This window comes from Xiphophorus hellerii, chromosome 12 (assembly GCF_003331165.1).
Source record: "Xiphophorus hellerii strain 12219 chromosome 12, Xiphophorus_hellerii-4.1, whole genome shotgun sequence".
Lineage (NCBI taxonomy): Eukaryota > Metazoa > Chordata > Actinopteri > Cyprinodontiformes > Poeciliidae > Xiphophorus > Xiphophorus hellerii.
Window position 1 is genome coordinate 25774696 of NC_045683.1, and position 27578 is coordinate 25802273.

At 41.0% G+C, this 27578-nt stretch overlaps 2 protein-coding genes across 2 annotated transcripts in view; both read left to right on the top strand.

Moving 5' to 3' along the window:
• Positions 1–1212: 1212 nt before the first annotated feature.
• Positions 1213–3992, top strand: neflb (neurofilament light chain b). Its single transcript, XM_032579494.1, has 4 exons — positions 1213–2586; positions 2689–2813; positions 2899–3317; positions 3389–3992. Exons 1-4 carry the CDS (start codon positions 1459–1461, stop codon positions 3595–3597), a joined length of 1881 nt encoding a protein of 626 aa, XP_032435385.1. The 5' UTR covers positions 1213–1458; the 3' UTR covers positions 3598–3992.
• Positions 3993–13892: 9900 nt separating this feature from the next.
• dock5 (dedicator of cytokinesis 5) overlaps positions 13893–27578 on the top strand; it is a 69389-nt gene continuing 55703 nt past the window's right edge. Inside the window, exon 1 of the mRNA XM_032578344.1 lies at positions 13893–14086. Within this exon, the coding sequence (XP_032434235.1) occupies positions 14044–14086 (43 nt within the window). The 5' untranslated portion in view covers positions 13893–14043. The remainder of the gene's footprint in view (positions 14087–27578) is intronic.

A 27578-nucleotide genomic window follows, 5' to 3' on the forward strand; every position in this document is an offset into this window, starting at 1 on the left:
GAATTTCATAAACAACAGAGAAATGTGGAAAGTGGGTACGCACTATTCCTCATCCGGGAAAGCAAATCGTTACGCCGGATTGGTTTGCCCATATTTCCCAGCAGGTGTTCTTTAAAGTTAAAACCGGAGAATCATCTTGACCATGTCACTCATATTGCGCGTTGTGGTTTTTGATATGGGCAAGATGTCTCTGACCTTCTCTTGTCAGAAAAATGCTTTGTCTCCGTTTAAAACGAGAACTCCTCCCACTCCACCTTGTCAGCAGTTCTCCCTAGGTCCTCCCTCGGCTGAGTGTTAAAAAGCGTACCCAGCCAATTCAGGACCATAGAACGTGCTTTTGTGTTATTTACCATTTAGGAACTTTTAAAACGCATTTTTAGGCCGGCATGTAACAAATCAGTGAATTTATTTATAGAAAAAAAATGTTTTGTGATAAAGTGGAGTGAAGAAATAAAGCGTTAGCTTATTTAGACATGTCACAAATGATCAGTACCTCCACTGTGACACATTCGATGTATTTTGACAATGTTTGACAAAAGCAATGCATCGCCAATTATACGAAGCGTTTATGAAAAGAGAACTGTATGTTCTTTATGTTAGAGAATTGACAACAATGTAACATAATTTATATCTGGAGTGAATAAGGTGTTGAACTCAATTCTGAAACAGGAGGTCTTACAGAATTTCTGACCATTGCAATAAATGCATTTAGGACACTGTATGATTTTTTTTTTTAGGATGATTTTTTCTTTGTTTCGTATGAAATGTATAATGTAAAAACTGCAAGTAACGTACAAACATGAATTTGTATAATTCGTTTTTAAACTTATGTTTTTAAACTCAAATGTCTCAGTAATGTTCGAGCTGCATACTAAACACATGGCCGCTAGAGGGCAATCGTGTTCATGAAGTCCTTCAATTAACTTACTTTCTTTCTTTTTTCTTTCTTCCCCTTTTCCTTCTTTCTTTCTTTCTTTCTTTCTTTCTTTCTTTCCTTTTTCTTTTTTTCTTCTTTCCTTCCTTCTGTCCTTTTTTCTGTCCTGTCCTCCTTCCTGCATTCCTTCCTTTTTTCCGTTCTTTCACAGGACCACCCAATTGTTTGATCCCTTAGCTTTTCTTTCACATGACATATAAAACAATGATGCAAAACTCCAAAACTGCTTGATAGACTGATATCAATAGGCTGATATTTTCCTAAGGATTTATGCGGTAAAACTGCAGCTTTCTCTGCAGTTTTCAGGAGTAACAGTAGACTGTTAATGTCCTCGGTGACCCTGTGTGTTGCAGCCCATTTTGCTCCATCGTTACTTATCCCCGCCTCATCTACCCACACACACACACTCCTCCCCATCTCTGCTGGCTGGCAAGGACCATAATCAATTCTTTCCGTCAGCATTGTGGAAGGGGGAAAAAAAAGCTTACGTCACAGTCATTACGGTCTCTATAAAAGCCAGAGTAATGCAGATTCACTGTGCAGACAACACAGCTACATACCCTGGCACGACGCGGCAGAGCTCCGAAATCATGACTTCAACTGGCTTTGACCCTTATCTCCCTTCCACTTACAAGCGGAGAGTAGTTGTGCGCAATGCAGGATATGGAGCTGGAGGAGGAATTGGATCCAGGTCTGCTTACTCCACGCATTCAGCCCCAATGCCGTCTTATGTATCTTCACGCAGAAGTTATACGACATCCACCAGAGCTCCTTCGAGCTACTCCCCCATCCTTCCTGCTGCAGCTGCCAGCGAGCTCCGCCTTGAGCAAGCGGTCCAAGTTAGCTCCGAGTTCAAACAACTGAGGACCCAGGAGAAGGCTGAGCTCCAGGACCTCAATGATCGCTTTGCAAGCTTTATTGAGAGAGTCCATGAGCTGGAGCAGCAGAACAAGCTGCTGGAGACGGAGCTGCTGCTGCTCAGGCAGAGGCAGGCAGAGCCCTCCAATCTTCGGGCCCTGTACGAACACGAGGTCCGCCAGCTCCGTGCCGCTGTGGTAGAGGCCCGCCACGAGAAGCAAGCGGCCCAGGACCACAGAGATGAGATGGAGGATGTGCTGAAGAACCTCCAGAAGCGCTACGAAGACGAAGTCCTTGGCAGAGAGGAGGCAGAAGGACGGCTCATGGACGCCAGGAAGGGAGCGGACGAAGCCGCGCTGGGCCAAGCTGAGCTTGAGAAAAGTGTCGGCACCCTTCTGGATGAGCTGGCCTTCCTGAAGCGCCTCTGTGAGAGTGAGATCGCCGAGCTGCAGGCCCAAATTCAGTACAGCGTCGAGGTGGCCGTGGAGATGGAGGTCTCCAAGCCGGACCTCTCCACTGCTCTCCGTGACATTCGGGGCCAGTACGAGACGATGGCACAGCGCAACCTGCAAGCAGCAGAGGATTGGTTCTGCAACAAGATGAGCGTGATGACGGTAGGCTCCACGCGCAGTACAGAGAGCGCACGCAGCGCCAAGGACGAGGCCGGAGAGTACCGCCGACTGCTCAAAGACAGAACCCTGGAGATTGACGCCTGCCGGGAGATGATCCAGGCTCTGGAAAACCAACTGCAGGAGGTGGAGGAGAAACAGAGTTCTGAAATCTCTGCAATGCAGGTAAGCAAACACAACTTTGGAAAGTAGAGGAGAAGAGCAATGGGTAAACTCATTTTAGATGTCAGATCAACTTGAACTTTACCGTGCTTTCTCTTTTTGCAGAACACAATAGGTGAACTGGAGGAGGAATTGAGGGCAAACAAGAATGACATGGCTCGCTACCTAAAAGACTATCAAGACCTCTTGAACGTAAAGATGGCATTGGATATTGAGATTGCGGCATATAGGTGAGTGCTCAAGTCACACTCACTGCAGAGTTTTATGCACTGCATTGTAACCGTGAGACCTTCACTTGCTGTCTCGTCCCACTAGGAAGCTTCTTGAAGGGGAGGAGAATCGCTTGAACGTGTCAAAACAAGGATCCTTCGCCGTTTATTCTCAGGCCATGGGTCCTGCTCCAGCCTACGGAAGAGCGCAGGTCTCCACCCAGTCTCTGCTGAGCTCTGCTGCTCCGTACCTGCTGAGCTCCCGCCTGTACTCTCCGTCGCTTTTCACTGAAGACATGATAACCGCAAGCCAAGCCCAGCAGGCGGAGTCCAGCCCTCCTCAAGAGGAAGAGGAGGACGAGGAGGAGGGAGAGCAGGTGGAAGAAGAGGAGAAGGAGGGAGAAGAGGAAGAAGTAACAGATGAGAAAGAGGATGAAGAAAAGGCTGAGGAGGAAGAGGAAGAGGGAGAAGAGGGAGAGGAAGCAGTAGAGAAAGAAGAGGGAGAAGAGGAAGGAAAAGGAGAAGGTTAGTGTTGCCATTTTACCTTTCTGACAATGAATAGAACATTTCCATTGTGCTCAAATGTCTCCTTACAGATGAAGAGGATCACGAGGAGGAGGAGGGTAAAGACAAAAAAGAGGAGGAAGAAGGGGGAAAAGAAAGCCAACCCCAAGGCGAAGACGACAGTGAGCAAAAAGAAGGCGATGAAGAGGGTGCAAAGGAGGAGGAGGAAGGTGAAAAAGAAGCAGAAGAAGAGGTGGAAACTAAAGAGAAATCCGCCAAAACAACTGATAAGAAAGTTTAAACTGACGAATCAGTTTTCTGGTGCTCAATATGCAGAGATGCCTCATCGAAAAGAAAAACAAAACAAAACAAAGATAAAAAATCTCATGAACTCGGAATATTCGGTCACTGAGGCCTCTGTATGTTTTACTTGAAACACTAACAGCATGTATGCACATGTTTACATGGCAACAACAAAGGAAAATAATAAAGACGGGAGACGTCAGGAATAGATTCTGCTGTGTGTGGATCTATTCGCAGGTGCTTTAACTGTCACCAAAAATGTGCTTATCCGACTGTCTTTGGGTGCAACGCGCGGTTTAAAAATGCCTTACCTCAACTCCCCACTGAGTGCTTTGAGTCTCAAAATGTGCTGCATTGAACCCCAATAAAGCCTTGAAGCCTTGTCAACCTGAAGCTGCCTCCACGCCTTTCATTTTACACTTACATAAACAGGCGGGTGCAGTAAGGAGTCAATTCAAATCATCTTCGCCACACACAGAAAACGCATATTCACAAAATTAGACTCAAAACCCAAGCTGTGTGACTCACAAACAAGAAAAAGGGATTTTGCATGCATTTTTTTTTTTTTTTTGCCTGGAGCTGCCTGTTTATTCAGAGCTTAAAACAACACACCTCATTTTCAACAGAATGTTAATGGAGGTTAATGGAGGGGAATAAAGGAACATAAATGACGGGCAGAAGTCCATAGCTTGTATCCGCAGTGATATATTGGCCCACGGCTGAAAGAAGTGTGGGGGAGTGTGTTGGAGGAGACCAGCATAGTCAGCAAGTCAATTGATGCAGTAAAAAAATAAATAAAAATACAGGTTGATCAGACACTAATTTCCAGATTTAAATATGAAACAAAGCAAAGCAACAGATTTTGGGTAACTTGCACAATCAACATTTTATCATGTTTCAATCTGCAGTTGCACTCCTTGCGTCTTCGTCTGAAATCAGCAGATGGTTTCTGTGCTGACATATGTCTTTGTGATCAGCGAGCTGACGCCAGTGTTTTTTTTCCCGCTGCTTCACCCACCGCTCCAGCCCCCCCTTCCTCCCCCAAACCTGCAACACACTAGCCCCTCATCCACATCACTGTCCATAAATCAGGCCACTGAAACCTTTATGACTCAGCTTCTGCTGCACTGGAGAATCTAGCCAAGTGTCGATTTAAGCAGAGTGGCAAGAGGAGTAGGGGAGCTTTGGGGGGGAAGAGAGGAATGCCATTATTTCATTAGGAAGAGAGAGACAGAGAGAGGTGGAGGAGGATGAAGAGAGGAAGAGAGACATATCTCCCTGCAAGTAAAACCTTGACAGAGGACAGACTGTTTATTCTTTGTGCAGCGAGGTGGTGGAGATGAGGGCATCTCTAAGGCATTCCCAGAGATTTTCACATCCCACTTGTCAAACATAAAGATCACTTGATTTTTCTCAAGTAAACCCAAGACGTAAATTCACATTTCGACTATTTTACTTCCTCTTCTTTCTGATTTATATAAATATATATCCCGAGCATGGGTTTGAGCTTCTGACTGATTGTTGCCCTGGATACCACTTTATCTCTCTAACATAACCACATGCAGAGTCTTCTAAAAGCACTTAAGCGTCCCAAAACGTATGATGAAATCTTCAATGTATGTTGTCTGGACAGACCAAAACAAAGTAGAATGTAGTTGAATTGGAAGGACAAGGATGTCTGGTACCAGGTACAAGTATGAGAAGACCCTGACACACACAAAACTCGCTGGTAAACCCCTTCTTGCAAAGGAATATATAGGGGCTCCTAAGGACAACCATGACCTGTATGTCTGGCAAAGCAAACTCAAGCAAGTAGAACACAATGGATGAATGAATGGATGGATCCTTTTCATTCCACCACACAATTATGCACTTCTTTGAGTCGAAGACACTGAACCTCGTGGCTGCAATCTGACAAACTGCCAAGAAGTTCAAGGAGTATAAATACTTTTACAAGGCACCGATTGTGACCATAAAGATTGGTTTATGTTTGATCCATTTGAAATACCCTTGATACCAACTCATCACTTTTTAACACAAATAAGACAACATTAAACACTGCATTTGTAAATAAAACAAACCACAGTCTACCAGCATCTGTCGTCTTCCCTTGCTACAGACTCCATCCCGCCCAAAGTAGCACTTAAATTAATTGTTTGACATCATACTTTGTAAAAAGATGCTTTCCTTTGAGTTCTCTTTTCATCACTACAAGAGACAGCAACACTGCAAATGCTTCCTCATTGGATTACAAAAAAGCTGCAGCGATAGTGATAATGCCTCTTACAACAGACACCGTAAACCCTTCTCCCACTTGCCTCGCCTCCACAGCTCCGTTAGTGTGTCTTAGTGCATCTGAGGGCACAGTGGGGCACAGATCCCCTGTAAATGTAGCATATCAAAGCATTGCTGTATTATTTTTATCACACTTCATCTTTCACACACCGAGTCTCCATCCGCGTTTCATCTTCCACATTTGGGTTGTGAACTGACTGCTACACAAATCCTATGACTCTTTGCTTCCTCCGGGGGCACACTATGTCAGAGGGAGGGCAGACTTAGAATAGTTTAAAGGAGCAGAAGGAGGCGTCAACAACAACTCCGGTGGAAAGGGGAGATGAAATGATTGTACAGCTTGCTAACACAAAAAAAAATAGAAGAAATAACTATTCTGAATGTTGTGAAAGTTTCAGGGGTTAACTCTTTTCTTATTCTTCTTTGTAAAGCACTTTGTAAAGCATGAGTTGGTGTGGGAAAAGATGCTCTGGTAAAATTAGACCAAGCAGAACCTCTTTGGTCTACATGCAAAACATGGCTTGTGGAGGAAAGTTAAAACAGCACATCACTATAAACCATGGTGGTGGCAGCATCATGCTGTGAGAAGGCCTTTCATCGGCAGGAATTGAGAAGCTGTACAGGAGATGTTTACATTCGGGAAAATCCTGACAGAAAACTCGTTCATAATTGCAAAAGACCAGAGTGAGGTTCATCCTTCCAGGAGGACAATCAAACTAAACATACGGTCAGAGCAACAGTGGAATGGATTAAAATGAAAAATAAAAAACATTAATTAATCGCAATATTCCAGTTTAAATCCAGACCTAACTTGAAAATTTGCAGATGATTTCTCTCCTCTTCTTCACCTTCGGTTAGACACATGAATCCTTAACATTGGTTTAAAACAGATTTAACGTCCTGTTTTCTCTGGTAGAGCAGCTGGGCTCAATAAAGTACTTTTGAATTTGAACTTAATTTGTTATTTTGCAAAGAGTGGGTAAAAACAAACCTTGTTCCCTAGAAGTACAAAGCTGTTGGAAACATTCATGCAGCTGTGATGGTAGTAAAATGCAGTTAAAGTCTTCATACAAATGCATGCAACACTTTTCAGATTTAAAAAAAATGTTAAGATTATCAATAATTTTTCTTTCACTTTGCAATTACGCATTTCTTTTTTTTTCTTGTCACACAAAATCCCACTACAATGCACTGAAGTTACTGCTTGTATCAACATACGCAACATATCAACATACTTGTATCAACATAAGCAACACTGACTGTTGAAACTTCAGCAAAATATGAAATTAAATGAACAAAGCTCTTAAGTAGATATGTTACTAAAAATTCAAATTAGTGTTTTTTTCCCTCCCCCTCTAAGATTGATGATATTTCTCCTCATGAAAAAGCCCATTTTTCATCAGGATAATGGGTTTTAAATTCCTGGTGGCCACACGCAGCCTTCGCAGGCTGTCATACTGCGGTCCGTCGTTTCAGATATCACACAGCTACGCTGAGGCTACCCACGGAAAAAGGAAATCTAGATAAGAGCTGGGGCTCCCTCTGCTGATCTAAGGCAATCACCTAATTAAAAAGCGTCCCAGAGAGAGACTTTCCGGTCTCCTGGAGGACACCACGCAAGAGCCGTTTCATGCAAAGGCATCTCACTGCAATTTGAAAACCAGATATTTCTTTCTTGATGTACATAAGGATTACAGCTTCAAATGTCAGATGGTTTCATGTGCTCACCACACTGACAAGTACGGCCTCGGGGTACAATCTTGTCTTGTGAAGCAATCTGGAAATAAGACGTGAATAAAGCTGTGCTAAAGGTCTTTTTTTCCCTGTACAGAATCAAATTCTGAGATTGCCTGCACTTAACTGTGCGCTTCCAGCAGTCAGGTTAGTTTTACTTTAAAGTAGATGACAAAAAAAAAAAAATGGCTGTGCAAAAATTACACAATTTTCCTGGAAGACATAAAGTTATAGTAATTTAAATCACGAATCTGACCTTATACAGTTTCAGTCTCTTGAGAAAGTATTCACACTTCTTTGACTTGGCCACATACTTAATCTTCAGTGTATCTCATGGTTACCAGTTCAACTTAGTGCATGATCACAAAGCAGAAGGAAAATAACACACACATCTGAAATGCTTTTGTAAAGAAAAATCTGAAATATGTGTTTGTAGAGCCACTTTTCACTGCAGTGACACCAGTAAATCTTTTGGGGTATGGTCTCAGCAGCTTTGCACTTTTAGGGAGTTCATTTTCTTTCACAAAATGACTCAAGCTGCTCGGTGAGAATGGAGGGAGAGCGCCTGTAAACTTACATGTTTAAATATTGCCTATAATTCATGGCTATGATTCCACTGTAGCTCTGACTGAATGTCGAAGGTTGCGCGCTGGATTGTGGGTGTATGTGTTTGTATTTGTCTGGCCTTCCTGCTCCATAGGGTGTGACCGGCAGGTGAAGCCTCCAGCTTGAGCTCATCAGCCGCAGTCAGGGAGCAGAGAAGTGAGTTCCCTCAAGGAGACGCTAACGCTAACTCGCTGCTTGCGGAAAACTGGCTCACTTGTTGCCTAGTACAATTTTTAAAAAAAACTAAACTATTTACTCTTTAAAATACGTAAGTTTATTTGTACCATAAACTCCCCCAACAACAGACTGTTTACACGAAGAGAAAAAAATGGTGGGGCTAAAATAGCAGCCGGAATGTAATCAGCTCAAAAGTGAAGCTCTGCCCTGCTCTCTGGTCGTTTACAGCCTGTAACGGGGTTCCTTCCAGGATTGCCCTATATTTAATGCCACTCATTTTTTTTTAACAAATAACCCAAACCGGTTTCCAAATCCCAGCTGAAAGAAAGCCTCCTCACAGCATGATGCTGCCATGACCATGAAAGATTGCTAGAATGTGGTTCTGTGCAGATCCTCAAGCATTACCGTGGATGTCTTTCATGCTTCTCGTATTGAGGATGACCTTGCCAGACATGTCGGGTTAAGTTGCAGGTTTGCTGTTCCTACTTTGTCCCTTTTCAAAAGATTATAATCATTTTTCTGATCTGTGCTCAGACTGTCAAAACTAGAGATTACTGCTTTTGGTCCTAGACCTGAGCTTCTTTTCAACCCTTTCACGCTCATAAACAAATGCATGTGGCTTTTAGTTTCAAGAGTTACCTTTTTACATGACAACCCTTTGTTTTTGATGTTTTTAAAGTGTAGATGTTGTTGGTACTGCTCCACCTTGTCTTTAAATTTCCCCTTGGGGACAAATAAAGTTTTATTGAACTGAATTCTTTACAGTCTGACACTGCTAAAGATTTTCTGCAACTGGTGTGTTTCTTGGTCCTTATGATGAAGCTTGTTTCACAAAATGCATGAGACCTTCACAGAATCACTGGATTTATGCTGAGCATAAATTACACACTGGTGGATTTTATTTATTAATTGATCTCTCAGTAGAATAAATATCAATGGATCATATTTTGGGTTATCAGAATATAGGCAGCAGCACATCATTGTTGTAGAAAGACATTCTTGTTTTAGAAAATAAGTGAAAATCATGCGCTATGTGGTGCTGGTCTATCACATGAAATCCCAAAATTCAAGTTTAAGGAGCTATACAAGGCACTGTATCTCAAAAAACCCCAAAAAATAAAATAAAAATGAAATTATTCCCAGCCGTGAAAGTTGTTAAGTGTGAACACGGCATCCTTCCACAAAAGCCAGCCTCAGACGTAACCTCAGCCGCGGGATGTTGAGTACTTGTTCACAGACAGTGTGCTGACCTATCCTCAAAGAGCTGCTAGACCCACCAATTATCGGAACCCGTAGGCAGACAAGCAGGTGGATGCTCGACCCCTATATGCTTCTGGCGTCATGCGGTTCTGGCTGTGGACCCATAAATCCATTAGGCCTGTGTTTGGTCTGCCTGTATCTGAGGAATAGGACCCCTCCCGCGGGCCGTCCGCCTGTATGTTCAGATCACTCTGATCACATCCCCTTCCTTTCTCTGAGGCATTGTAGTTTCGCACTCCATAAAAAGAATTACACTTCATTTTGTTTAGTTATGCCAGCTACTGATGAAGACAATTCAGGTCAAGCTTTATGTATATATATATATATATATATATATATATATATATATATATATATATATATATATATATATGTATAGATAGAATTTCATACATATGGATGCTGGATGTGCTTCATCTTGAATGAATAAAACAGTCGTGCATGCACAGGCACTAAAGCACAGACGCACACAAGCAGAAAACAAAAAAGCTGTGCAAGGTAGGAGAGAGAAAGAGTGTTAGGTGGGGAGCATATTTATTAGTCTGTCTGTCATTCTCGATGTTCATTCATCTGTTTGGCAACACACTGAGAAGCCCGTAGGCAGAGTAAACAGGCAGTATATCCCCATATGAGGACAACAACGGTACTTCCATGGCTGCGTTTTAATCTACAATGACTAAGCCGGTGCTCACCAAGACTTCCTCCAGCCTTTCATGCTGAAAACGAGGCACGCAGCCCTTTTTAAGTCCCAGCTGCTCGGGATCTCTGTTGACATGTACACCTGTTTCCATTTACCACACACATCTGCTCATGGCTTGATTATAAATTTAGATATATATAGACCCTCCCGCCCCCGCTTTAAAAAAAAAAACAAAAAAAAAAAAACTTATTACTTAAACATGGCACCGCATGAGTTTGAGGCTTCTGCAGCACATCTGAGACGTTTCACGTGGTGATCTAATGTCGAAGATGAGAGCAGACAGGATGTCCTGTAAAGGCTCGGCTTGCCTCTCTCTTTTTTTATTTGCTGGTTGTGGTGAATTCATCTCCAAGTGGAATGCAGAGCTCTGCATGTGTGTAGATTTGATCAGGAATGAACGTTTCACAAGATGCAATAACGCAGGGCAGACAGGTGAGGGCAATGTTGCAGTTGTTTTTGAGAAAAAAAAAGTCGTCGTTTTTTTTTTAACATTTTGAAAGCCTAAAAGCTGTTCTTTCTCTTTGATTCAGCTGTGTTTGCTAAACTTATTATAAAAATCAAAGGTGAAATTGGCATGAGGAGATAAGAAGACCTCCCCCCTCCGTTCTCCCCGCCATGTAATAAATCTGAATTCTCTGCAAGCACCTACAGCTCAGCCAGAAATAGGTCACAGTAATCTTGTGAAAAGCTCAAGTCATAACCGAGGAAGATACAACATAAAGTACATGTATAGCCCCCCTATTACTTACTACAGGCCCAATGGATAAAGCCACAGAGCAGATAAAGACAATCACACAAGTAAGTACAAGTGATCCCCCTGGCAACTTCTCCGTGTAACTCGACATCATTCTGTGGGGAAAAAAAGGGGCATCAGTTCAACAAAACAGTGTCCAGTGAGCACAGAGCTGACTTATGACTTACTTAACTTCCGGTCAATCAAAGAAGAAAGGGATACAGCGTTGAGGATAGCGGAGGCACTGGTAAACAAACCTGAAGCTGCCATCATATTTGAAGTGCAATATAAGAGGAGCTCCTCTTCACTGTTGTTCTAATAGTATCGGGTCTGCAGTTGATCATCTGGACTTCTAAGCCCAGTTTGAGATTCATAAAATGTTGGTTTTATTGGTAAAAACACAAGAAAAGTAATTTTCAAGACTGTTTTAAATATTAGGACTAATTTAGATTAGGGGATCTGTGATAAATGTAACATGTTTGTTCACATAGACAGACCTATCGATCCATCTATGGGGCTTGAGGTGTTGAGGGCTCCCCTCAGGGCCTCATGCAAGAACTGCCACTGCACAGATTAACTATCTCCTTAAAACCCTTCTCAAGCCGTATGTATTCGCTTTCAACATTTTCCTTTGCATCTTTAAACCTAGCACATTTGTTAATCTGTTCTGTGTTATTTTATGTGTTCTCAAGGGCCCCCTACGCCAGCAGGGGGTCGGCTCTGAGTAAGCAGCTTCTCTTTTCACCCATAGACAGCCTATATAGCAAAGCTGCTGCTATATACGGTACATTTTTCAACGCCGCTGCTCTGAATTTGCAAAATTAAAAGCCTTCAATGAAATCTCCCAATCAGATCGTGTCAGCCGCAAATCATCAGGAGCTGTTTTTAAAGCGGCCATTTTCCGCGATAGATGGCGAAGGATGAATGATTGGCAGCCTTCCTGAATGACAAAAAGCCGCTGACGGTTAAGCGCTGCACACAGCGCCATTTGGTTGACCGGTGGGGCTGCACAAACAGAAACACAGATGGAGGGCAAACAAAAGGCTGAGCAGACTACCAAAGTCTCCGAGCCAACAGCTGTAAATTGCTTCCCTGGGCTGGGAAGTCTCTTCTCATTGACGGACAAGCCACCAGATGCATCAATTAATTGCGGGGCTTGTATGAAGTATTGCGTGCAGTCAAAGCAAATCAAGCCTGTGTGAGAATGTCACGCTCACCCGGAGTTCGCAGAAGGTGCTTGTTGGAAACGGCCAGCGTGGCTTCCTGCAATGCAATTCATCAAGCTTTAATTAAAAAACAATAACCGGGCGATCATTTATTTATGACGCATCGGTGATTTACATCTCAGTTTCAATTAATTACCCCAAGTCCCCTCTTAATGTCAAGTTGTGCGCAGTTTCCTGCTAAAAATTAACTATTCGCGCTAAAAGAGAGATTCCTTCAAGCAGAGCAAGCGACAGTGGCTTCAATCTAACTTGACATATGAAGCTCATTTGGGAACTAATGAGGAGCTGTTAGGGTGAATTCAGGGGCAGTAAAGTAGGACGAGATAAGTCAGCTAGCTCTAACATTGAGATCGTCGAAAGCAGATCGGCAGAGCTACATGACATAAGGGATGTAAGTAAACAATGGGCTAAGGTCACCATTTAACAGAATGGTGATTTGTGAATTCAGACGTAAGAGAAATTATATACGTATGACTAAAAACATGCGTGATCTAATATTGCATCAAAACATGATTTTTTAAAATTCATTCAATAACTTGTTACCAGATGAAATACAGCATTTAAAGGGTACAAACCTTTTTCAAAGTCTGCCATTTTGCAAATATGTCAACACACAACCAGACAGATGGCTACTGCAGGTATGCTTTTTTTTTTGGCTCTAGTGGCCTTTATTTGATAGTAGTCTGACAGGAAGGGGGCAGAGAAAGAAGGCTGCAAAGGAACAGAGGATGTAAGTCGAACACGGGATGGGCATTTCGAGGTCTATAGGATTTTTTAAATATGGAATTTAAAACTGTGATCTCAATCAAAGAATATGCAGAAGAACATACTTTGTTTTATGTTATGTAGTCCTTAGAATGAAATTAAAACAAAAAACAGACTCAGACTAATTTGGAATAAGCAGACTGGAACAGAGCAAAGGTGCCATAAATATCAAACTGTATTTCATTAAATCAATTGGTAAGGCAGACCAGTGCAGCTTTTTAGATTTTAAATCAGTCTGAATGCTGATTTATCTGTAGTCAGCAGCAGCAGTATACACAGTTATGCACACTTACCCTGCACAACTTTGAGGGCTGTCCACTTGACATTAGCAGGATATGCAAATTAATGCCAGAAAATTAAGGTGCCTTCAAGGTTGTGGGTAGTGGCAGTGAGCCATGTCCAACCCGCATACTGGTAGGAATCAGATCAGTGGTTTGTGCCTGTCCCTTTAAGAACAGTTACTTTTCTCAGTGGGACATTTTAACCACTACCTTAATTAAGCGACAAGGAATAAAATGACTGCTAGTGATTGAGATAACTCTAGCAAATTGGATTCAGCTTTAAACAAAACAACTGACACCGAGAGGAACAGTCCTTGAAGCAAAAGCCAGGCACAGTTGTCTAAATCTAATATGACTAATTCAATTTGAGCTCATTTGGGGATTTATGAGCAACAGTTCGAGAAACAGGAGGAATGATGTCAGGAGCTGAATGAGACGCACAGCCCGAGCTGGTAGAGCGGGTGTCTGTGTGAGTGACTCCCGCCTGTATCCCCCCCTCTCCCCGCCGGGCTGCGCCCTCCTCTCCCCTCCCCGTCTACGAGTCATGATGGCGGAACTGTAAGGCTTCGGGACGAGCTGGAGCGCACCACCCGTCCTCGTTGAGCAAGTGTACATAGTAATTTATTTATTCGGCCAGTTTTTTACATGCTCCCCCACCCCTCCCGCTATGACCCGCTGGATTCCCACTAAGAAAGAGAAGTACGGCGTCGGTAAGTGCTCGCATTCAACTTGGCGTGTTTTGCTCTCAGCCGACTCTTAACTCCCAGCAGCAACTTCTCCAACTTCAAAACAAACAGAACTCGGGGAAAAGTTGGGGAACTGTATGTTTTCACGTTATGTCTTCTGTCCGCGTATTAGGAATTAAAACAAAGGTCTAGCTTTTTTTTTTTTTCTTCTGTGTTTTCTTTTTCCAAATACAAGGAAGCTCACCTTCCTGGTTGTTTGTAACTTAGTTTTGGGGGGAGAAAAGAAAATACCAAAGCTGAACAATGATCCGCAATAGGTGTTATGGAAACATGGAAAAAGGCCAGGAGTTCAGAGAGCATACCAGGCATTCCTGAGCCTAATCTCACTGAAGAGAACCGGTTGAAGTACCAATGAACATAAATGAGTCCTCGCTTTGCCTTAAGGTATTTTATTGCCCCCCCTCAAGGTCTCCTTTAGGGACTCCCTATGGAAGCGCCTGAGGGAGTCTGCACTGTATTGTATGTAGACTCAGAGTACATACGTCTTATTTAGCGTGGCTTTACTTGCAACACCATAGTCAACTTTACAATGCACCACAGTTTTATGTTACTTCAAGAAAAGGTAGTTTCCACAGGGTTTTGCAACAAGGTGTGGCTCTTTCACCTACAATTGTATCTACAGTCTGCATGAATGTGCATGATATCAGGAAGCTATTCATGCCCACTAGGTAATAATCTGCACAGTTCACTTTATGAGTAATCCCAACCTGTTATTTGGTGTGTGTGTATGTGTGCGTGCGCGTGCGTTCGTTCGTGTGTGTGTGTGTCCTGAACTGGCAGATTAAACATTTAATAATGTGGGTCTGGTTGCCTTTGAGTGTCGGTTCAGAGTAGCTTCACAAAAAGAGGGAAAAACAAGATTTTTGTCTTGTTACAATTTGATTTCAGTCCTTCATAAATTAAAAACTCCCACAATTTTTTGAGAAAATAAGAGAAAAAAAACCCCAATCCTGAGCTAGCTTCTGTCTCTAAATGTGATTCAAAATGTCTTGTTCCTTGTGTGAATGTAATTGCGTGTACAACTGCTTCCACATAAATGCTGTGTGTTGGTGTCTTTATGTGTTTGTACGGACACTTTGAACGTTCCCGCATTTAATCACATACTTCATTGGAATTTATTAGGCTTTTATGTAAAAAACAAACACAAAGTGGCTCATAAATTCAAAGTTGCAGGACAAGCAAACATGTTTTGTGAATGAAAATCAGAACATTGTGATGGGGATTCGCATCGAACGCTCCTGAATCAATACTCTGTGAACCCACATATTGCTGCAGTCGCTGGTTTTGCACATTCAGACCTAGAGTCTTTTGGCTAAAATGCTTGAGCTTATTCAGATTGGATGGAGAACATCTGAAAGTAACATTTTTGTAAGCATCGACATAGATTCATAACTGGATTTAGATCTGGAATTTGACTGGGCCATTCTTGTAAATGAATAAGCTTTGATATGAACCATGAAATTAGCCTTCACTATGTTTTGGGTGGCTGTCCTGCCTCCAACAGGTTTTCTTCCAAGGTAACCATGCATTTCACTCCATTTGTTTTTACCATCAGCTTTGACCAGCTACCCTTTTTAATGAATAACATTCCCACAGCATGATGCTGCCAGCACTATGTTTCACTGGAAGGATGTGTTATGGGTTTGTCTACAGGGTGCACTTCTTGCCACTGTTACATATAGACAAATTTAGATGGTAGACCATTTCTTGTTGGGTTTGCACCGATCCGATATTAATATCTGTATTGGTTCCAATATTGAAAAAAATTCTAAATCGGGTATCGGTGACAATGTGCCCAATCTATTCAGTGTAATTCTAATTTTTGTGCTCTGAGGGACGTCATGATTCATTATTTGTTTTACGTTATGTTTAGAATTCCTAATTTTCCTTTTTGAACCATTTGAAAGAAGTTTTGTTACAGTTTATTTTTGCACATCCAAAGTAGTCAACCTATTGTTTTTGTCAGTTTCAGTTTCTTTATTTATTTTACATTGGCTGTTCTACTCTTAATTGCACCGACTGAACAAATTAAATCTGTGTTGTTTTCTGTAACGGCCAATAGTAAACCTCAGATACCTGTATCGGTATCAGAAGTGAAAAAAGTGGATTGGTGCATCCCTTGTTTGCAGTTGTGCCATACTATTTGCATATCGGTATAACGGCTCGAACAGGACAGTATTAGATCTCTAAAGCTTTGGATATTGCTTCAGAAACTGACCCCGCATGAAAAATGTTGGTATATAGTGGGAGAAGCTGCAGTAGTGCTCTCTATCAGGTTAACCGTTATTGTTTTATGACCAGCACAGGTAGGCTGGTTATTGGTTTTGTTAGGTTGTGAATCAATAAATCTTAGCTTGAAGTTACACAGAACTTTATGAACATTTCCTGATCTAAAAGCAAATGCCCTTCTCCTGGAGGGGAAAGAAAAAAGCCAGAATGTGACAGCAGTGAAAACATCCAGTTCAGATAGTCTTTGCAGCAGGTATAAATGTGTACTCTGACCTGACTAATCTCTCCTCTTGACAATATAAAAGGCTTGAGCAAAGTCTTTTGAGCTTGAGCCGCCGCTGCTGTTGTCACTGAAAATATTTCAACCCATAACAGTCCTACCTCCTGGTTATATATGACCTTGCGTAAACAGCTGATGTTCAGGAAAATCTTTTACGATCAACCGTAGGTGTTCCGAAATGGCCAGCCTGCCTGAGTGTGCAGCCATTCTCCCCGGAAACGGGGCAGAAGTCACTGACATTGTTCTTAATCTTCAAAATGCCATCGGACCCTGTACGAAGGCTTACATTTTTAATCCTATTAGTGAACCTCGACTGCGCTCGAACACAGACGGCGTCATCTTTGGGTGGAAGAAGAGAAGAAGAGGCTTTTAAAAAAAAAAAAAAAAGTTTTTCAACACTATCAGTTAGATCATGATTGCTAACAGGAAAATGTTGATAATAGACAGCTTATCTTTTATGGCGAATCTGTGACAAAGTCATAATGGGAGAGCTTCCTAATTTTACATCCGGAGGAGGAGCAAAACCCTATTGAGGCTCAGATGAAGTGCTGAAACCGGCACGTCTTGGAACGAGATGATGCCTCCAGAAGGGGCTTTGGATGAATCACCTCAGTTGATGCCACTTTAGTTGACTTTGCCTGAAAAACAAATAAATCTGCTGTGTGTGTGGGGTGGGGGGCACAATGTGATTTTAGCAGGCCTCTATTATTGCTGTTGTTATCTGCCTGAGACGAGGCGTTTGTGACTTCTTTAACTATTACAAGCGCGGCACACCCAGTTATGCACACATCTCGTAACTGTATAGCCAGTTGCATACATCCCAGTGAAACATGTTGCAAATGTTTTCCAGACTTCATAATTACAGCACACCCTGTTATGTGACACAGTTTTGCATTTTGAAGTCTACTTCATTAAAGCTTTTCCAAGGATCACTCTACTGGTGGTTAACACTTTCAAACAGTAATGATGAAGAACTTGAATTTAAAAGAAAGAAAATGTCTCATTCGCGCTACACGATGTTTCTGAAAGACGTATTTCATTTATAGGTTATACTTTTACTCAGAATTTGAAGATTAAGTCTGAAAACGGTCAACTAAAAGAACCCTCCCCATCTCTGATGTGTGAATTCACAAGGTGAAAATCAGATGTTTCATACCAAACCCGCTGCAAAATCCAATGTGGTCGCATATAAAAGCCAACACCAAGCTTTAACACCATTAATTAAAAAAAAAAAAAAATGGCCACACCACTGACATTGCTTTTATGCTTCAATTATACACCCCATAATCCTGTGCTGCATCGCAGTCGCTGTCACGTGACCAAACGCCACATGATCAGCCCTTTGCCCTTCTGAAACGCATACAGAAACAAGATGGAATCGATTCTTATCACCAGCCCGGTTTTACTTATTACACCAATATGTTAAATAAATCACTATCATCAGCCGACACCAATGTCATTACCGATATAGAGCTAACGTGAAACATTATTTATATGAAAGGCTCTTTCTATTTGCAGAGAAATGCATTGACTTGCTAATAGTAGATCAGCCTGGTCACTGAACAGCATTCAGACTGATTTTCAAACTTGGAACTAGAACACAGTTGAGGGGATAATTAAAGTTTCATGAAGAGAAGCTGTGTGAGATTATTATAGTTCTCTTACCTGCAGAAGCCTGATGTTATATCACTGAGTGTTTTAGAAAAGTGAAGAAATCTCCAGAGCGGAAAAAGGTCAACAACTTGACTCCCTCCTTTTTTTTTTAGCTGACTTTAAGAAAGATTTCTGCATCCTTGATGCACAAAGTACTATTACTGCAGATTCTTCCTCCCATCCCAAAATTCTGCTGTTATTTGCAGTTTCCTCATCTCATATAAGATTCCTGTTATTTGCAAATTTTTTATTTTTTTTTTTTTGCACATATATACAGTACATTTCTTTCTTTACATTCCAGCTGCACATTTCTTTTAATGTGAGTGTGCTATTTTTAAGAACTGTACTGTATTATTTTTTCCTGTTTTGCAACTTTGCCCTTAATGTATAGTCTGCAACTCTGCATGCTCTCAATTACCTTAACTTCCTGTTGTGACACATGCATTTCCCCGCTGTGTGACTATAATATGACTTTCTATTCCAGGGATGTAAGCATTTTCAGTTTGTGTCGTTTGAATTTGACAAAATGAACCAAAGTGAAATCAGCTTCTTTGACGATTTCTTGACTCTGTGTGAAATAAGATTTATTTGCTACAGGCTGGGGGCAAGTACTGATAATGACTCCACAAAACTTCACTTCAAAAAAAAAAAAAGCAAACTATCCCATTTTGTGTGATACCTTTCTCAGATGCAACCAAATAAGTAGCACTTATTCCTGATTTATCATGATCTACTTCGGTTCATACTGGGAGTTCTTAACATTTTCTCCACTGCACTTAATCTTTTGAGAAGTTTTTCATGTGCTTCAGCAACTCCTCTTTTTGGCTGCGCTCATTAGTTTGACATCCCAGCTAGTTTCTCTGTGTTTACCATGCAGATAATGTGTCAAAATGTCTTCTGGGCACCAGTAAAGCTCAGCCCGAGTACCACAATTGATACTTGTACCACAGTTTGAGAGCTGTTTGTTCCAGATGGTTGGAAATGCCAAGGTGTACATATTTGGCCAAAACTACAATTCTTTTTTTATGTGAGAATTATCCCTTACTTTTCCAAAGTTTGATCAGAATGATTTTCACTGTAACTTTTCTAGATTTGCTTCGAACTCGCCGAGTTACACGGCTCTCCAGTCTTGAAATCGAAAAATGGAGCTGTCTCCAGGTGACTGGATGAGGGTAAAATTACAATCCAGCTCAAGAGTAAAAAAAAAAAAAAACTGGAAACCGTGACTCTTGGTGCAGCTTTTCCGCTAGCTTTCAACTGGTTCCAAGTGTGGCGTGAAATAAGGACATATAAATTTAGAACTGAAAATGTTCACGTTCAAACTTCTCTGTATTTTATATTTCCTTTGGAAAACATAGAAGAATTTAAGGCCAGTAATTCAAATGTTCCACTATTGTATAGTGCTAAAATGGTAAAGGTACTACAGATTAATGGATATTATTAGCTATAAATATGAAGTTGCCATTTCCCTTCTCACTTTGCACCTTTTTATATTTTTTTGGCCTGTTTGATGAGGCTTGTTCAATTCCTTCCTGATTCTGCAGAAACCTTACTCACCATAAACATGCTTACATGCAAGTGTGGCTTATTGTGTCACTGTGAGGACGTGTCTTCCGTGCTGATCACTAAAATAGATTTCTTTTAGCCTAATGATCTGCTGGTCATCCGTAAAAGCAGGTCAAGTTGAAAATTAAATGATTCTGGTCACCAGTCAAAAAAGCGATCGGCGCTTCCAATATAAAGTAGCTCTGCCTGTCTTCGATATGCGCATACATACAGTTGAAACCATAAGTTTACGCACACCGTGCAAAAAAGAGATGAGAATAATGCTGTCTGACATTAAATCCATCCTGACCTTTCCTGTTTTAGATCTGCTTTTAGAATTTTTTTTAAAGCTTTTTTGAATTTCAAAAGTTCCCATTTTCTTAGTATCTGGTAGAATTGTCTTATTGGACTGAGATCAGAGCATTTAGATTGTGTTTTTAAAACATTAGCTTTGTTGTCCTTCAGCCACTTTGTAGCTAATGTGGCGCAATGTTTGGGGTCATTGTCTGTTTGGAAGAGCCCAAACTCATCATCTGGGCTTTTCTCTAATTGTTTAAAGGCATCGTAATCTTGGTGTATGTAAGATTCTTCTGACTCAAGAAATCAAAAGTGAAAAATATTTTTTCGTTCTTTATTACGGAAGTCAGGAAATGGAAATCATTTGTTAATCCTAACCTGCCAAAAATAGGTAAAGCAGTAAATCTGTGTTTTTGGTATGTTAATACTAGGTTTAAACTGTGCCAAGATATTATTACATGAATAAACTTTTTTTTTTACTACGAAGCTTGTATGAGTTTGAGTCAGGGATCCACCAGCCCAGTTTCTTTTTAGATGAGCAAATTCTCCTGGTGTTGAATACCAGCTGGTAGATTTGTAACTATCAACAACGGTTAAGCAAAGATTTTCTTAAGGACTGTTGGAGATTTATTGGTAAATTGACTGTTTTTTTTAAACAGAATCATGTGCGACTTGCAAGAGTTTTACTTTAATCCCTTAACTGTCACCCTCAAAACATTTACATGCAAGTCAGTGGGTTCATGAGGACACTTGTGTCCGCATGACAATCAGGGGTAAACAATGATTTCTGACAAGAAATTTTAATTGAATTGAATTGTTCTTTCGGATTAATAAAGTACTTTTGAATTGAATTCTTGAAAAATCCAATATGGCTTTTCAAACAAAAAAAAAAAAAAAAAAATTATGCTCAAACTCAAGTTGAAGGTTCGCACTAAATAATTCTTGAGAATATCATTGTCCTACAAAATGCAGGTAACAGGAAAGTGTCAAAAACGTTTCTTCCAATGAATTCCTTTACAGCAGCCGCCTTTACGCCGTTCAGGTTTACAGGTAGTGTTTATACCCATCTTAGCAATAGTGCTCCCTGGATGTATTACTAGACCACCCCCAGCGAAGGGCCACTTCAAGTAAAAATAATTGGTAGGCAAGTTGTGATCAAAACGTATATCGACGACTCCTGCGGCGTGTGCATTATATTTCTGTTTGGTGAACATACCGTGATAATGATGCCTTACACCTCCATACTTGCAGGTCCACTGTGGTCTGTTACTATGCTGAGATTTCTGCAGGGAGCAGCCATTAACGTCACAAAGAGGCTGAATCACGGGCACACTCGCTTTGGTCCGCTGAGAAATATTTTAAGCAGCACTTTGACTTGAACGTATTGAAAATGTGTCACGTACGTAAAGTGTGTTTTCTTTCAGACGTTCCCTCCTTCTTCAGCATAAGAAAACGAATTATTTTCTTTCTTGTTTGCGATCCGGATTTCCAACTCGCCCATGAATCATGGTGATTAAATCTGAAGGCTCACCTTGCAGTGTCAGATCTGATTGCAGGTTGCGATTCGGAGATAACTGCTGACCTTGTTCCCAGCTGTAATAGGCTAACAAAGATGGAGAGCCAGTCATGATGTTTAAAGCCTAAAAAAAAATAAAAATAAATTGTGAGGTATTTTAATATTCAGCAAACTGCGCTATACTCTCTTTCCTCTTTCTCCCCCTAATTTAGATAAGCCTTACATAATCTACTCTGGGCTAAATGTTGAGGCAGGATTTAAACAAAAAAAAGCTGAATTAAGAGATGAAGCTTCACAGTGATCTAATTTTGTTCCTTTTTGCACTATTAGCTCTGAACTTTAGAGTTAACTCTCTGATTTATGGGTAGCCCTATACAGTCTGATTAGCTAGAGAACAGTTTTAGGAGCCACAGATCATCTTTGGCTGTCTAGACAGTAAGTGTGAGGCACAAGGCTTTTCAATTGAGCCCTTTACTTTTCTTTTTTTTCCCCGAGACATCCTGCCTGAGCCGAACTGGCTCGAGTACAAACTGGTGTTTACCTGGTGGGAAATTGTACCTCTGAATGCTTTAGTGGCTGCTAATATCACTACTCTTTTTCTGGGGGATGCAATAATAGAATACCTGTAAATATGGTCAAATATGGAAACACTGTATTCTTAAAAGTTTAGATGATAATCATATTTTAACTCCCCACACCCCCCACCCTGCTTGGCTGAACATGTTTTGTGATCTTTGCAAAATTGTGATATTTGGAAGCTTGTATTTTACAAAAATGCTTATTTTAAAAAAAATCCTGAATAGCATTGTTTATAAGTTTTTCCTCTTTCTCATTTGAGAAAAAACTAAATAATTTTATGTCACTAGAAAGAAGCATTTGTGCAAACAGTATCTTAAGAGTTGCTATACGTCTGTGTTACAAATCAACTAGCCAAAAGCTAGCCGAGATTAGCTTGATAATTAGCCTGGCTACCTGCTCAGGTAGCCAGATTGCATTCAGCTGATCTTAGCAATAATAGTTTTAAACCGTATTACCACAATAAGAGTGATAGGTGGTGCTCTTTTTGTTTTCGTCCCCGGACGATCCAGAAATACTTGCATAAAGTTGCATTTTGCAAGAGAGAGGTGCAGTTAGCATCCTTCTTTTAGCTAGCTAACCAACAGTGGATAGCAAAAGTTAGTGGGAGGGACAGCAAATGATTTACAACTGGAGAGAAGGACTTTAAAGCACTGGAATGGGATGATGTTAGATTTTTAGCAAGTTTGAAAGTACTTAATGCTTAAAACTTTAGAATGCCTTGGTGCTGGGAGTCAGCCCTTGGTGTATTTCTTCTAAAGTAAGCCGCTGTTATAGCGCTCGTTTAAGTGGCCCTTGGTAAAGCATAAATGTTACTGTGCAGTATCATGAGCAGAAGGTATACCTTTGTAGGAATGTTTTTGTATCCCCTAAAGTAGGCTGGTAAGCCTCTCGTGGATCATAACATCGTTTTTAAAAAGCTAAAACCGAGGCTTGCTACCTCAGGTGAAACTGTGAATACATGCAGTTCACATTAGCACCGTTGCTTTGGCACATTAACGGACTATAGTATCATTTTCTTTTCTGCTTGGTTCTTCAACTTCCAGTGAAGCTTAAATTTAGATTGTTTAGATCCCCTGCCGAGTAATGAAAAGTTTAGACTGGCCATAAATGTGATTGGACCAATCTAGTTATATTGTAGTCTTTTTTTTTTTTCTCCCACCACCATCTGTCACTATCCCACTGTTACAGTAAACTGTCTCTTCCTTGGCTGAATAGTTTCCTGTATGAAAAGTGGTCTAGCAAGGAGTCATCAAATAGTGCCGTAGAGAAGAGGTCTGTTGAAAGTGTAAGTGTTTGATTGCAACAATCTTAGAATTGATCTATATCAGCCATTTTCCCCATGATTGGCGCTGGAAGGTGATTGGCGGGCTGAATGCTGAAAAGTCTGCATGTATTTATATTCATTTTTTTGTGGCTAGCAGCATCATAGCTGAACAGATAGTTGTTTCTGTTTTGTAAATGTACCAACAAAGATGCTTTTCATGCATTTTGAGTTTTTTTTGAAACTCTCAGTGTTGTTGACTGGATTCAGGTGATTTTTTTTTTTAGCTTGGTTGCCATCTGACAATTTTTGATGTCATTCCGGGAAAAACAAGCAAAGTTTGCCAATTTCATTCTGAGTTGTATTTAAAATAAGTAAAATAATAATTTTGAAATGTTGGCAGCCTTTTGCAAAAGTTAAGGCACCAATATAGAGGCATTGTGTGCTATTTTGGTAATGCTAGCTTTGTGCTAAATGCTAATATAAGATATTAAAGACTACAAAATTGAGTCTATTTCTGCTTTAAAAATCAGTAAAATCTTTTTTCACCATTATTGTGCTCTCACAGTAGTCTTTTTTTTAAAATGTATTACCTCTTGTGACAAGAAGGTGAGGAGAAAAAAATTCATTGCTGTAACAAATTGGTTTTATCTAAAATCCTGTATTGGAAAGTCAGGAGAGACATGCGTCTGAAGATTGAAAATCAGCTGCACAATCGCAGGGAATCACTTCTTTGTCTCGATATTTTCTCGAACCCTTACATATTTACACACATATTATGTGCTGTGCTTGGTACTTTACTGGATAATTTTCTTTTGGCTGATGCTTCTCTTAGTTTGAAGTAGTATACTGCCTATTTTCAACACCCTGGGATACATTTAGCTGTTTTCTTGATAAATCTTAAAAATTTGGCTCTGTAGAAACTTAATTTGCCTCCGTCGAGATGAAACGGGTGGTTGTTGTTTTTGTTACAGCAGTGCGTGCCTTCCTCACTAGTGCCTTTAGTATTCGCTTCCAAGTTGTGTGCCAAAAGCTGTACTTGTATTCCAACATGTATTTTCAAGGATTGCATGCAAGTCTGCGTCAGCGCGCACCGGTTCAGATCAAATTTGATAAAGTCCCTATCATGGAATGCCGATTTATATATTTCTCTTTCTCCCCGAGTTGGCAACGAGAACAACGGATTCTGGTCATGTTGCGTTAACGCTGATTGGCTGCCAGCTGCTGCTCAGACTGTTTCAGCCGCGCGGTGTTCCTTAATTGTTGTCTAATCTACTTCAATGCTAAATGATTTAGAGTGAATCAGGCTGAATTTGATGCAACATCAGTATGCACATATAGCTGAACTTGTGCCAGCGAGGCTTTATTAGAGCGCACAGGAGGGGCGGTGGGGCTCCGCATTTGAAGTTTGAGCGGACCAGAGCTGCACAGATGAGCCGCGATGCCTTCGCTTTTAACAGCGTGGCGTCCCATCTTGCTGTGCTTGGACTCCCACCCTGGGCGTGCTGCCACGCCGTTGCCAGGCCCCAGACGCCGTGTCAAGTCGGTGAATGGACCATTGTCTCTCCTGGCATGGTTGGAGGCAGATGTCATTTCTTCAATGTAATTTCCCGGTGATTCATGCGATTGTCTGTATTGTGAAGGAATCACTTCTGACAGTTATCTCTTTAAATTATAAATGGGGGGGGGGGGGGGGAAAGGTTATTAGTTTAATTTGATTTGCATGATTTTGGTGGTTGTTTTTTTCACTCTGTTTCATGATGACTCAATAAGGCATCTCACAATTACAGCCTGATTATTCTCACTTGCGGACATGCATGCAGAAGACTGCCGGCATCGTGGATTAATGCAATTAGGTCAGAGCAATACAATATCTATCAAAACAGCATAAATGGGAGCAGGTCAAAACCTAAGATGTTATAGTTTATGGGGGGGAAGTGATCCAAACTTATGCTTTAAAAACAAGTCTGAAAACTGACTTTGTATAATGGGGACGGTTTGGGATGAATGTCCGTTTCAAGACAAGCCGGTGGAAAATCTTCATCTGTGAAGGAAGTCACAGTGAGGACACATATACACACATTCACTGATCTGTCAAATGTTCGCATTCAGGCTGAGGTGCGATGAGCTGAGCCAGTCGAAGCGTGCCGAGAAATCTGGCCTCCAGTAACGAGCATTATCGCTGTGCAAGTCGGGGCACGGCTCTGCTCATAGTTCCTGCGCCTTCTTGCGAGATTAAGCAGCTGTGCGCGCGGCCGCGACTCCCTCAAGTCAAGACAAAGACCTCAACCTGCAGCATTGTTTTAAAAGGGCTTCTCTTTCGCAATGCCACTTTGGTTGGTTTGCAAGCACACGTCCGGGTGAGCAATCCCTGCCATAAATGTGCAGGCTGGAGGTGAGAGGGAAAGGTGTTGCCTTCAGCAGCACCGGTAGGTGGACGCGGGAACGTGCAGGAGGACGGCGTCTGCAGTTGGTGCCATTTGGCACAAACTAAACCGGTGACGGTATTTATCAAAGGCCTGCGAGAAGGCGGATGATCAAACGCTATCAGCTCATTGGCTGCGTCAGAGAACACCGAGGTTAAAAAGGCATACAGTTAAAACTGTTAGTTAGTTAAAACTGACATAATTTTGTTTGTCTTGCTGTTTAAACTTCTGTTCTTGTGAGGCCAGAGAAATTGACACACTGACTGAAACCCTCCCCAGATCTAGGAGGGACATGGCAGTAGTGCCCCCACCTGTTGCTGTGCGCCACCAGTAGACCAGTTACTGGTAACAAAGTTACATTTTCAAAGTGTGCAAACTTTTTCCTGACACTGTTCCTAAAGGATATCAGAGAACTTGGAGTAATTTTTCTGGATTTTAGAGTAAAACTGCTCAAATCTTTTCCACTTGCTGCTGCACACTGCTGACCTGCTGGCTGAAAGTTGGCTTCTACCCTTGTCCTCTGACAGGACAGACAGATTTGTCTGTTCTGGTAATATTTCCACTTTTGCTGGGAAAAAGTAGATATATTTTGAAAACTAAATATGGACCACCAATGACTTTTATGATGGTGAAGTTTTTAACAATAGTTGACAAACTTGAATTTGGTTAAAAAGCTGCTTTGGGGGAAAAAACAAACAAATAAAAAAAAAACTACAGTGAAATTTTACTGTTGGGAACTATTTCCTGTGGCAAAATCCTCTGATAGTAAAACCTTAATTCAAACCTAATTGTGCCCAAGCAAAGAGTTTGTAGATTCTGACTAATTAACTTCTAGTTATCATTTTGGTAAGGGCAAAAGCCAGTTCCTTTTTGCACCTTTTTCCTTTTTCCTTTTTGCGAGACTTATGTTCTCTGAAATAAGCAAGTTTACACATGTACTATTTAATAGTGGTGTAACAATACACTCAGCCTAGGAGACCAGATACATGATATTGGGCTCATTAGAACAAAAATACACTTTAAAAAAATTGGTATGTATGTATGTTGCAACCCATCTAAAATTTAAGGTATATATTTTTATTGTTTTCACAAAGAAGTTACAGGGTTTAGAGATGAGACTCTATTTTCTATCATTTCTATAATTTATGTCCAAGTTTGACTTGCCTATTTGCGTTTTTCTCATTGTAAGGTGGTCCCAATATTTTTCCACCTAAAAAATTAAAATGTTTCTTTAAAAATGTTTTTATTATTACAATACTTTTACTGGTCTCACTCTTTTAAAGAACCTCTGTTCACTGCAACAATCCTGTTAAGGTTTGGGGCTAACTTTAGCCTCATTAGCGGCTAACAGTTAGCTGTTTACTATTGTAAGCCACTCCAGAAATGGTGTTTATTGAATCTGTCATGCAAGCGAACAACTGAAGAACTATTTCCTTTCTTACTTAAAAAAAAAAAAAGGTCTTGAGGAAAGAGCTTTGTTTAACGGTTTGGAAAAAGGTCGTAACGTAACAAAATGTGGAAAAAGTGAATCGCTGTGAATACTTTCCTGATGCACTGTGCGCTTACAAAGAAAACTTCAATCTGACATGAAATCTGGTGTCCTCTCTGTATTTTGCAATAATTTTTACGTTTTGATTGGGCCTGTGTTTGACAGTAGAAACAAAAATAAA